This window comes from Thamnophis sirtalis, unplaced genomic scaffold (assembly GCF_051295495.1).
Source record: "Thamnophis sirtalis isolate CommonGarterSnake01/CBP01778 unplaced genomic scaffold, rThaSir2_p1.2 scaffold_4, whole genome shotgun sequence".
Classification (NCBI taxonomy): domain Eukaryota; kingdom Metazoa; phylum Chordata; class Lepidosauria; order Squamata; family Natricidae; genus Thamnophis; species Thamnophis sirtalis.
The window spans coordinates 45,634,771-45,648,633 of NW_028261384.1; the positions used below are offsets into that span (position 1 = coordinate 45,634,771).

The 13,863-nt window shown below is 37.0% G+C and overlaps 1 protein-coding gene across 2 annotated transcripts in view; it reads left to right on the forward strand.

Moving 5' to 3' along the window:
* Positions 1-13,863, forward strand: part of KCNH8 (potassium voltage-gated channel subfamily H member 8) — a 208,299-nt gene that overhangs the window by 150,384 nt on the left and 44,052 nt on the right. For both annotated transcript variants that reach the window (XM_087712841.1, XM_087712842.1), the window contains exon 8: positions 11,357-11,554. In XM_087712841.1, coding sequence (XP_087568967.1) covers positions 11,357-11,554 — 198 coding nt within the window. The remainder of the gene's footprint in view (positions 1-11,356; positions 11,555-13,863) is intronic.

A 13,863-nucleotide genomic window follows, 5' to 3' on the forward strand; every position in this document is an offset into this window, starting at 1 on the left:
CCTTTGAGGTTCAAAAAAATAAGCGCAAAGAAACAAGTATATGAAAAGAAAGCCTGAACCAAGAGCTTTTCCTTTGATCTGTTACCTCAAGCAGTGACCACAGAGACTCCTGGCTCTGACACAGTTGAGGCCTTTCCTTGAGGCACACCTTTATAGTATACCAAGGTACTTGGTAGAAAAAATAATTATGTTTTTAAAGAAGCCTTTTTCAACAAGCACTTGTTTAGCTGTAGAGAAAAGAAACTGACAGGAAAACTAGAAAGCAAGGAAAAACAGAAAAGCTGAAGGTATAGAATCAGTAATAGGAAGATGAGTTGGTTGATGGAGAAAGAAATTACCTGCAGGATAACCAGACTAGAAATAAATAAATTATAACAGAACTTATTGGGGCAGAATTTGACTATGTGTATGTTGTTGTCAATGTGTAAAATTAGGTATTTTATGGAAATGCCTAGGAAATCTATAGAATGCCAAAAATGGGATGTCAAAATAAGAAATCTCTCACATTTTTGAGGCATTCTATACAATGACAAAATATAAACAGGCAAAGTATAAAATACTCCAGCTAAAATGCCATTCTAGCCTTCCTTGTTACAATAAGTAGGTCAATACTGGTATTTTTGTCTTGTTTTTCTTCTTTTTTTTCCAGACATTCCAGAATGTCGTGTACATTTATTTTGCTTTTCTTCTGTTCATTTTCATATTTGTCTTTTCAATATTCGAGTTTGCCTCTAACCCTAACCTTAGCCCTAACCCTTTCCATTAATATTTTCTCATACTTTATCTAAATAGTTCTTATCATTGTGCATAATGCCTAAGTGTTATATACAATGCCTAAGGAATGCATATTAAAATAACACAGACATTTCATACTTTGCCTAAAAACTTCACACATCCTATAGATTTGCTAGGCATTCTATGTAATGCCAGCTTTTCACACATTACTAATAACATATATAAATCTGGATAAAAATAATGTAATTGTGATGTGATGATGTAGTGGTTAGAATGCAGTATTGCATGCTAATTCTGCTGACTGCCACTGGATCAAGGTTGACTCAGCTTTCCATGCTACCAAGATCAATAAAATGAGGACCCAGATTGTTGGAGGAATATGATGACTGTGTAAACTGCTTAGAGAAGGCTGTAAAGCACTGTGAAGGAGGATATAAGTCTAAGTACTATTGCTATTGTAAACCTCATATTTATTTGAAAGATAAAAATAAATTTAGAATAATTTATTTTGAGATTATGAAGAAAATTAACAGGCTCATCTTCTGTAGAATTGGGCAATCTGCTGGAATACGAGAGTAACAATTCATATTATATGAAGAGAATCCTGCCTTGTTCTCACGTTCTTGAATGTTTAAAGTTCTTTCAGCTTCACCAGTTTTCTTGCTTTTGTAAACTTGTTGCACCATAGTACTATATTGAATGTATAGCACCATAGCACTATATTGATTGTTTGTTCAATATAGGTAGTCCTCTACTTACAACCAAAAATGGAACCTGCCAATTATGGTTGTTGGTCATGACAATCATAAAGACATTCATCCCGTGTCTGATCCAATTTTAAACTTTTATTTATAGTTTAGCAACCATGATGGTCATAAGGTAAACGTCACAGTTGTAAAGTTATCACAGCAGTCACTAAGTAAACTTGTTGTTCTCTGTAGTACATTTTTGGCAAAAACTGAAAAATGTCAGTTTTCAGCAAAAAAATAATAATCATAAATTGCAGTCACATGACCATGGAATGCTATAAATAGCCATAAATGGGACCAGTTACTGAGCAAACATAGTCACGTGATTATGAACAGAAGCAACTTCTGGAACTTTGGAACAGAACTGTGTGTTTTGGAGTCCATCATAACTTCAAATGGTTTCTAAGCAATTGGTATAGGACTACTATATGATTTGACATTAGTTTCTAATATATATATATTAGTGTCACAACCCCTGGTAAGCCCCAATTATGGGAGGAAGCTAACTGCCTCCAACATCTGTCAATCGGCTCGTCACAAGAGTCCATCACGACAGAAACCCAATATTTTTACTGTTGCCTTTGTTATATTTGTGTTTTTATTTGTGCTGATAAATAAATAAAGGGAGACTAGTATAGATCTATTTCAAGCTATTTAGCTCTCATCAGCTAGCCATACCCTTAGTGGGATTCGAACCTGTGCTGTATTGCATCTTAGGCAAACGTCTTAGCCATCAAGCCACAGGTCTCCTCCTTATCAGCTGAAGCCAGGGAAGAAGGTATATATTAGTGTCACAACCCCTGGTAAGCCCCAATTATGGGAGGAAGCTAACTGCCTCCAATATCTGTCAATCGGCTCGTCACAAGAGTCCATCACGACAGAAACCCAATATTTTTATTGTTGCCTTTGTTATATTTGTGTTTTTATTTGTGCTGATAAATAAATAAAGGGAGACTAGTAAGGATATGGCTAGCTGATGAGAGCTAAATAGCTTGAAATAGATATATTGAATATAAATTGAATATAAATATATGTTATATTTATGCTGATAAATAAATAAAGGGAGACTAGTATAGATCTATTTCAAGCTATTTAGCTCTCATCAGCTAGCCATACCCATGTTGGGAATCGAACCTGTGCTCTATTGCCTCTCAGGCAGATGTGTTAACCATTGAGCTACAGAGCTCGACTCCTTATCAGCCAGCCAGGGTGAGAGGTATATATTTAAAGTCACAACCCCTGGTATGCCCAAATATGGGAGGAAGGTCACACTTCCACTCTCTGTCTTCGGCTCGTCACAAGAGACCACCCAGACAGAAACCCAATATTTTTTACTGTTGCCTTTTTGTTACATTTGTTATATTTATGCTGATAAATAAATAAAGGGAGACTAGTATATATATATATTTGTGTGTGTGTGTGTGTGTGTGTGTGTGTGTGTGTATGTTATATTTATGCTGATAAATAAATAAAGGGAGACTATATATATATATATATATATATATATATATATATATATATATATATATATATATATATATATATATATATATATATATATATATATATATATATATATATATATATATATATATATATATATATATATATATTAGATTTTTACAACCCCTGGTAAGCCCCAATTATGGGAGGAAGCTAACTGCTTCCATCATCTGTCAATCGGCTCGTCACAAGAGTCCATCACGACAGAAACCCAATATTTTTACTGTTGCCTTTGTTATATTTGTGTTTTTTTTATTTGTGCTGATAAATAAATAAAGGGAGACTAGTATAGATCTATTTCAAGCTATTTAGCTCTCATCAGGTTCAAATCCCAGTAAGAGTATGGCTAGCTGATAAGAGCTAAATAGCTTGAAATAGATCTATACTAGTCTCCCTTTATTTATTTATCAGCACAAATAAAACACACACACACACACACACACACACACACACACACACACACACACATATAGTCTCCCTTTATTTATTTATCAGCACAAATACAACAAATGTAACAAAAATGCAACAGTAAAAATATTGGGTTAAAAAATATATATATTCAACAGGGTACATGAGGCTGGCTCCAGGCAATTACCAACACATCGTTGAGAGAGGGGTTCTTTCCCACCGCCTTGAAGGAGGCGGTGGTGAGGCCCCTCCTTAAGAAGCCTTCCCTGGACCCAGCTTCTTTAGCCAACTATCGTCCGGTTTCCAATCTTCGCTTTGTAGCGAAGGTTGTTGAGAGTGCGGTAGCGGTAGCACGTCAGCTTCCCCAGTCCCTGGATGAAACTGTCTACCTGGATCCTGGATCCGTTTCAGTCAGGTTTCAGGCCTGGATACAGTGGTTCTCCTCCTACCTGTTGGATCGGTCGCAGTTTGTGTTGACTGGAGGGCAGGGATCGACCCCAAGGCACGTCACTTGTGGGGTGTCCCAGGGGTCGATTCTCTCACCCCTCCTGTTCAACATATATGAAACCACTGGGTGAGATCATCTGTGATTTTGGAGTATGGTATCATCAATATGCTGATGATACCCAACTTTTCATCTCTACCCCAAACCACCCAAACAATGCCCTCGACGTGATGTCCCGATGCCTGGAGGTTGTGCAGATCTGGATGGGGAGGAACAGTCTCAAACTCAATCCCTCCAAGATGGAGTGGCTGTGGTTTCCATCATCCCGATTTGTGCATCTTGTTCCATCTTTGATGATAGGAGGAGAAATTTTAGCCCGCTCAGAGAGGGCCTGCAATCAGGACGTCCTCCTGGATACACGGCCGTGACCAGGGGGGCCTTTTACCAGGTTTGCCTGGTACGTCAGTTGCGCCCCTTCCTGGATCAGGATGCTCTGTGCACAGTCACTCATATCCTCCTCCTTTCTCACCTGGACTATTGTAATGCTCTCTACATGGGAGTGCCCTTGAAAAGCACCCGGAGGCTTCAGCTGGTCCAGAATGTGGCTGCGTGGGTTATCATGGGGGCACCTAGGTGCTCCCATGTTACACCCCTTTTAGGCAGCCTGCACTGGTTGCTGATTGTCTTCCGGGTGCGATTCAAGGTACTAATTATGACCGTTAAAGCACTCCATGGCTTAGGCCCAGGGTACCTGCGAGACCACCTACTGCCACCAGTAGCCTCCCATCGTCCAGTGTGATCCCACAGAGTTGGCCTCCTCAGGGTGCCGTTGGCCAGACAGTGTCGGCTAGCGACCCCCAGGGGGAGAGCCTTCTCTATGGGAGCGCCTTCCCTCTGGAATGAGCTGCCACCAGAGCTTTGTATAATCCCCGACCTCTGGTCCTTCCAACGTGCCCTAAAAAGTTGGCTTTTCCAGCAAGCCAGCCTGGCCTGAACAAAACAAAATAAATTATTGATCATTGTTAATTTTAATTTGAATTTTTTAAAAAAAATGTTGCCAATTCTAATTGGGTTTGTTTGGGATATTCTATTTAATTTTTTTTTAACTTTTGTATTATGTGTTTCTTTTAATGTTGTATGCCGCCCTGAATCCTTGGGAGAAGTGTGGCATATAAATCTAATAAACCTAACCTAACCTAATGGATTCCATCTCACCCTGGGTTCCCCAGGCCCACTGGTAGAACCAGGTCTTCAGTGTTTTCAGAAGAGTATTAGAGTGTGGGCCATTCTAATCTCTGGGGGAATGATGTTCCAGAGAGAGGAAGCTACCATGGAGAAGGCCCTTCTTCTGGGTCCCATCAGGTGTATCTCCCTTGGGGATGGGACCCACAACATTCCCTGCCTCCCCACTTTGATGGGTTGGGTAGATGTGACCGGCAAGAGACAGTCCCTTAGATACATTTTGCACACTCTTTAATCATTTCTAGGAATTCAGTGGCCAAATTGCTGTAGGACTTGAAGTAGACATCTTACATCTTTAGTCAATTTCCTCTTATCAGAAATAAAAGTATTTCTGGGTAAAGGCTGAATATATTCAGTTCCACTCTTCAATAGTGTCAGCATATGACTGGAACCAACAAAAAAGCAAATTCCAATCAAGAAAAGTAATTGACCCTACATTATTATTATCTGTAAAACAGTAGGAAATATTTTTATTTCATTAATTTTTCTATAAATTTCAATATTATCTTGTTTCCTTGGCTTCAGTGATAGAACTATTAAATTTCTTCATCCTCCTACATATGTTAAGCTCTTTCATTAAATGACTTAGAATTATGCACGGTGGATATATCTTTCTGCCTGACAGAACTCTAGTAATTCTTTTTCTTGGATAATCACTGCCTCCAATAAAAATGTGGGAAGAGAGTGGGTGTAAATTATGGCCAGTGGAAACAAGAGATAAATATTAAGCATGTTTATAGATGATCAAAAGATTAAAAATGAGCAAGAAAACCCATCAATAACATAACTTAATAGGTTTTATGTATTCTGCCACCATCACCTTCAAAAAAATAATAATGGCACTGACAAAATCACCATCAAACCATTGCAAAAGACAGCTGTATACAAACCAGCTCATATTCTGTGATGATATCTTTAACACCATCAAACATCTATATCTATCTATCCTTGGGAAGGAATTGATAGGTAGAGAAAATCCAGTCTGAATATCTAACTGATTGTATGATAAACCATAATAAAGCCTGTTCAATAAAATAGAGCCCTATTGCACTTCAAATATGTCTAAAGGAATAAAATTATTCTGGAGACACTTTTCTTGATGGTAGTGGATAATGTTATAGATCATGGTGTCAGTAATGTCACTTTTAATCAGGGATGATAATGAGCTGGTATGGTATCCCTTTCAGTTGTAGTCTTTTCATTCTTTTTATTTCATTCATTCATTCATTCATTCATTATGTTTCAAACTTGCAAGTTTTGCTATGAATAAGAATCAGAACCATATACAATTTATTCAAATGTGTTCTTATCTTGTCATATTCATCAGGTCCCCAGGCCATTTCAGAGGCAATATTGAGTACTACCTAACTATTTGACTTTTATAAAAAAGTTGTTTTTCTATTTCCACCTTTTGCCTTGGATATAATCTGGTACATTTCATTGACCACTGTATTGTTCACATGAGTTGGCTTCTATGGACTATGGACTTCAGTTGGCTTTATGGACTATGATAAGCCAAGCTCCTACTTACCATTTTAAAATTATCCCATTGTTAACATTTATATCCTCCCCAAGCCCATACCAAGAAGAATGACTGCTAGAGATTTTTTTTCTCCTGATGCAAAGGGAGAAAAAGAGAGCTGGGGAATCCAATAATCCCTTCTCCTTAAAATGCTCTATAAATAAAGACAGAATCATTTGACTGCATAATAGCTGTGGCAAAATAGGGATTACCAGTGATACTAGTGCATTTTCTAGCAACATTGCTTTCCTCTGGCTTAATGTAGGTTGCATTTTACCTCTTCCATGAGGAAGAGATTTATGTTGGTCCAGAATACAACAAATGTATATCAAAGATATGCTCTGACTTTTTTTCAATGTATTTTTTTCATACTGATTGGGGGAACTATATAATTATCTGATTTAAGACTCTTTCAAGTTAAAATGCTAAAGACTAATGCAAATCAAGTCATGTACTAATTAGTGCAGGAATCTGTTCAACTATCCTACCTCATGAATCCAGAAGGTGTTTGTGACCTAGTGATAACTTCATTTCTTTATGGTCCTTGCTTGTCTGATTTCTATGGAACTTCATGTAGCTTTATTGAATTTTTTTAAATCATCTTCATGCTTTTCATTGTCAGACTGTTCATGAATGCTAACTCTACAAGCTTGAGTCCAGAGATACCATGTGGCATTATCTATCAGTACAATAACCATGTTTTGTTACGAAAAAGACTTAAGACTACGCACTTGTATAAATTTACAATTCTGTTTATCCAGTTTTTTAAAAAAGCCTCACATAACAATTTACCACAAATATATTGTTGATGTTTCAAATCAATGAATTCTGCTACTGTGAAAGAAAGAATGTAGGAATTTTAAGTTTTGCCATGCCATACAAATAATTCTAAAAGAGATTTTTGAATTCTAAGCATTTCGTTTTTTCTGTCTGACTGTATGTTCAAGCATTAGCATTTTCAATCTTTATATACAGTCAAAAGTAGAGTACCCAGGAAGGAAAAGCTCTGAAAGATTTGTTTAAAATAGGTCAGAATATTATGCTTCCAATATAAGATATGCAGAAGCTAGGCCTCCAAAACACAAAAGGAACTGTTCCAGAAAATCAAATTGTTCTTCATGACTTTCACATTCAATTCGTTTTGTGAACCAAAAATCCTTGTAATATTTTTTTCTCATGCCTTTTCTTTGTTAAATATATAGAAAGGCTAACTTCTATACTCAAATGCTGATTTCTCTGTTAGTGTAAGCATTCAAACTCTAGCTGAGGAGCTTTCCCTATCTTCATATGACAAATGTACAGAATAGTAAAGTTTATCCAGGCTCACTGATTTTGTAACAATGATTAAAATGAATCTTTTGATGGCATCATAAGAGCTTTCTGTCTAATTGTGATTGCTCTGGTTCTGATATTTTTTCAACATATGTTTGAAATGTAAGAGCTAATTGCCCTTTAAACCTTTTGAGCAAGTACACAGGGCTGATCTGTGTGATTTGCAATCCATTATGTAGCTTAGCTGATCCCTGAAAGTCACATGCTTCAGATGAAACTACATTTCATTTCCATCTGCCTGTACACTGGAAAATAACCAGGATGATTGTTGAGTTATAACCATACTCAATTTGATTGCCGCCCAATGTACAACAAAAAAAAATTTCTCACTTCGGATTTAATTTCTATCTATTCCAATTCCATTTCTCTAATGTTTTCTTTTAGAAATGAAGTCTTTTTGCTTTTCTTTCAGAATGAAGTCCAAAGAAGAGTCATATTATCTAGAACAGAAAATATGGAATAGTATATTTATTTTATTATGCTGTTTGGGGTAAAGAAATATTTGGAATTAAGTATTTGGTAACAATGAAGTAGAAGTATGCACGTTTCTATTTGACTTTACTCTTCAATACTTTTCATTGGTAAATAAAATAAAACAAGCTAATATAAAAGGGTTGAAAGATAATCTAGGTAGAGTTTGATAGAAAATAGAAAAGCCTTAGAAGTGTATAATATTAATAATTCTAATGGGTTATGTACTCTACACAGCAGTTTTTTCAATGTTTTTAGCATGATACGGATGGACATATTTCTTTTCATAACCCTTTTTTTCAATAATGTTGTTATGCTGCAACAGGTTGGTTAGGTATTTTGAAAATCCTATCTGCTCAATTGTATGTATGTATGTATGTATGTATGTATGTATGTATGTATGTATGTATGTATGTATCTAGCCAATTATTTATTTGGCTGACCATCTCACAAAAAGTTATGCAGGTAGCCTACAATAGCAGCCACCAACCTTTTTGCACAAGGGACTAGTTACATGTAGAAAGGTTTTTCAGCAGACCAAAGGGGTGTGGTTTAGCATACAATGCAGTGGTGGGATTCAATTTTTTTTACTACTGGTTCTGTGGGTGTGGCTTGGTGGGCATTGCATGGCTTGGTGGGCATGGCTTGGTGGGATGGCAGGGGAAGGATACTATAAAATCTCCATTTCCTTCCCACCCTAGGGGAAGTTTACTGCAAAATCCCCATTTCCTCTCAATCAGCTGGGACTCAGGAGGCAGAGAATAGATGGGGGTGGGGCAGTCAGAGGTGGTATTTGCCAGTTATCCAGAACCTGCTGAATACCACCTCTGATACAACATGCATCCCACAGATGGGGCTTCATTTGTTTGCATGGTCTGGTTCCTGGCATGCCGTAGCCCAGTGCTATTCCATGATCCAAGGGTTAGGAACCCCTGGCCTACAACAATAAGTAGAACAATACATATATAAATAAAATCACTATTAAAAATAAAATAGTAACTATTTCAAAAATAATACAAACATATCACTTACTAACTTTAGAGTTATACTTTTTTTTCAAAATCACATCAAATTCATGTGCATTCTGTTTAATTTACTTCTCATTCTGTAATTTAAAGCACACTAATATATAAATAAGATCAACAAGGAAGAAATCATGGTCTTCTTTGATATCACCTCAATTGACATTGACCAGGCTAAACAAACCATACACTATCTTCTCAGTAAACACCATACCACAAAGGTAATGTCACCACAGAGCATTCACTGTACACAGAAATCATCATGAAACTTCTTGATCTATGTCTCAACATATACTTCAGATTCAATGGGAAAATATATATGCAAGTACAAGGTACTCCAATGGGCTCATCCATATCAGGCCTAATAGCAGAAGCAATCATGCAACTACTTGAATCCATAGCTGTATCCACATCCAACCAAAATTCTGGACATGCTACATCAATGACATCTTCATCATCATCAAACACTCCCAAATAGAAGAAATACATTATCTATTCAATAACATATTCCCTGGGATCAAATTTACAAGTGAAGTGGAAACAGACAATAGACTTCCATTCTTGACATCAACATATGGAGATTAGGCAACAGAGAACTGGAAACCCCATCTATTGCAAACCTATGCACATAGACTACATCCTCAGCTTTGCAAGCAACCACCCCACTGCATACAAAGGAAGCTGTGTCCAGAACCTCTACAGAAGGGCGAGGACACACTGCAGCACCAAAACACTAAGAAAAGTGGAAGATAAATAGTAGCTTGACATCTTTCTCTGTAAAAAACTTCATCTTCTAACACATAGCACCCAAACCACCACACAGCCAACCACCATGCAAAAACTAAACCTACCATACACAAAGGGGGTGTCAGAAATGATAGTCAGAATTCTCCAACCTCTAGGAGTAACAATATCCCACAAACCCACTGCCACACTCTGCCAGGAATTATCCAGAACCAAAGAAAAGATACAGAAGGATGAAAGAAACAACATAATCTACAAAATAAACTGTAACAATTGCAACCAATTCTATGTTGGACAAACATCACGTTAATTAAAAAAAACAGGATCCATGAACACTGGCAGGCTGTCAAGCGTCACAATCCGTAGTCCTCTATCTCTACTCATACCAGTACCAAACATTACCAGTTCAATTGGAGTAACACAAAAATCATCACGTATACTACCACCCAGAACACTCATGAGTTCACTGAAGCCTGGCACTCCACAAGCAATTCCATCAACAGACACATTGACCTACAACCAGCCTACGAACCCCTCAGAATCCAAATCAACCACACAGCTAATCAAAGATAGCAGCCCTCAACCAACCCATGCAAGCCCCCCAACCAGCACTTCACCTCCCAATGACCCTCACCTGATGTAACATCCCCATCACAAGACCCATCATAAGACTCCCACTGATGACTTCCACATGACCCATCACAAGATTTATTGACCATATGAAGCCTTTATAAACAGAAGAACACTGACAATGACATTCCCTAAAATCTGCTGAAGATGTTACCTAGCCTACTAATGAAACATTCAAAAACCAACCCATAACCTTGGAGAATGAACCTGCACTTTTATCCTACACCTGAGCTACAGATATTCACCACTATTGCAAAAATAAACACCACATATTTGCAATTACTTAATTATATAGTCTTTCCAAATCCATACAGTATCGCATGCGATTTTCTTTGATAGATCATGTCAGAGCAGGTTACTTAGTTTTTTAGCCAGCAGTTTTGAGCTGAAATTTGTGTCATTGAGTTTGAAGTGTGTAATCTGAGATACAATCACATTCTAATTGATATATCATTCAGGAAGTGCAAATGAGGTTAAATCATTTTAAAGTAATTGATTAAACAATATTTTGTCTTTTATATATACTATGACAATCTTGCTTCCTTTTCCCTAGGTTGGCTTCATGAACTAGGAAAACGTTTGGAATCTCCATATTTTGGCAATAACACATCAGGAGGCCCATCACTCAGAAGTGCCTATATTGCTGCCCTGTATTTTACACTTAGCAGCCTCACCAGTGTTGGGTTTGGCAATGTTTCAGCCAATACGGATGCTGAAAAGATTTTTTCCATTTGCACAATGCTGATTGGGGGTAAGTAAATGAGTTTAAAAATATATTAACATCATTTCATGATGTTTTCATTCAAAGGTGAAGATGAGCAAAAGTCATTTTGTTTTTCCAAAACACTATTTTTTTAAAAAAAAAATCCAAATGGTAAACAGTTGATTCTAAACTAGGACCATTCATTAACACTGAAAGTAACATTACTTTTGCAGGGCAAATACTACCTTATCAGTCTTTCAAGAGATATAGGTACATATGTAATATATTTTCTAAAATACTATAGCTAGGAGCATTCTAAAATGCTAGTTCATGTCATACATCTAACACCATATATTTGATTAATCCATAGCCTATACACAAGAAACTTACACAATCCTATACATTTACAGGAATTGGAAATAAATTTCATAAATTAATCTTGACACCAAATGTATTGGATTTATATTTACTGAGAATTTGAAATGGAAGAAGGTTACAATTCAAACAATTCCTGTCATTCTATGTGTTGCCAGTTATAATTTCAAATATATTTGCTATATTTGTTTCCTGTATGAAATCAGCATGTCCAGTAGTCTTTTAATAAACAGAAAGTAGATATGGATGTCAACACAGTAACAGAAGTATTAGTTTAGCTACTCTTTTTATTTCTATATAGCCATGATGGCGAACCTATGGCACTCATGCTACAGGTGACATGCAGAGCCCCCCCTGTGGGCATGCAAGCCGTTGCCCCAGCTCATCTCCACTACACATGTGCACGTGTCTCCCACAAGCCACCTGATTTTCAGGTCTCTGCCATGCATGTGTGAGACATGCACACATGTGTGGAATGTGAGACGTCATGTGTGCGAGCAGGGTGAAGTCCAGGGTGTACTGTGCATCCCCCCATACACCCCATTTTTGGTCCCAGGAGGCTGCAGGGAGGCTTGCTATGCATTAGGGGGGTTGTCCCATGTGCATTGCATTATGGGTATGGGCATGAGCATGTGTGTTGATTCATGCATGTGTGCACTTTTGGCATGCAAGGACAAAATGGTTAGCCATGACTGGCTAACGGTTAAGACAGTCAGTCATCAACGTCTTTCAGTTAAGGAATAATAGTATACCAAAAAAAATCATGCTTTCTTAGTAGCTTAGTAGCTATAAACTCAGTAGCTATAGACAGATTATTTAGCTTGACATTTGCCTTAAAGTTAATCCAAAAGTCTTCACCAAGAGCATATGCAGAACCAAAAAGTCTTGGAACAAACTATTAGGTAAGCTCCCTGTTGAAAGAGCGAGTGTGTTCAGAGAAGCATTGTGAGAGTGGTGTTGGAGAACACACAAACCAGCATACAGAGACATTGCAGTTTAAATAGGCTTTTACTTTCGTAGAAATAGAGGTATCAGAGTCCATCAAACAATCCAAGTCATACACGGTTAAGACAGTCAGTCATCAACGTCTTTCAGTTAAGGGATAATCCAAATAACATAGTCCATAATCATACAAACAGTCCGGTAGACAAAGTTTGCTAGCAGTTGCAAAACTTACAATAGCTCAGGCTGATCACTATACAGTACTTCCAACAGCCAGCTTCCAAACACTCAGATCAGATCAGCATCTAACACTGATTCTGGCTCCATCTTATGGCCAATTGAGGAAACAGCAACCAATCACATTTACAGTATGATTTAAAGAAACAGGTACAGCATTGTTACATGATTTATATATTGCCAACCCAACCTTTAGATTATATTCCTAATACAAACAAACAAACAAATGCACACATTAAAAGAAGAAATGAAAACTCACATATTTGTGTGGATACAGTTTAATGGAGATAACATATGGTTTGGGGGAAAATTATGAAATAACATTCTTGTAATTTTATAAACAAGTAAAATAAATCATTTCTTTGCTTAGAAATATGTATGTGAAATTATTCATGATTAGACTTTATTGTTCAGTGGTTCCTGATATGCAGAACATGATGGATATTTTTTGTTAGGTTCTAGCTAGAATAGCTAGGATAAATCAATGTTAAATTAAATATTTATCTTTTCTGAAATATTACGTAGATCATTTTATACATACATATTGGCAGCAAAGCAAAAATAAACATTTTCTGAACAATTATATTTTTACTACATATGAAAATAATTGATCAGCAGAGCAAGCATATACAAGTAGCCCTTGACTTATGACCACAGTTGGAAACAGAGCTCCCACTGCTAAATTATCCTATAAATAAGCAAATCTTGCTTTCCCATTGACTTTGCTTATCATAAGCTTGCTGGGAAGGTTCCAAACGGTGGTCACATGACTCCAGAATGTTGATAATACATCTCAATTGCCA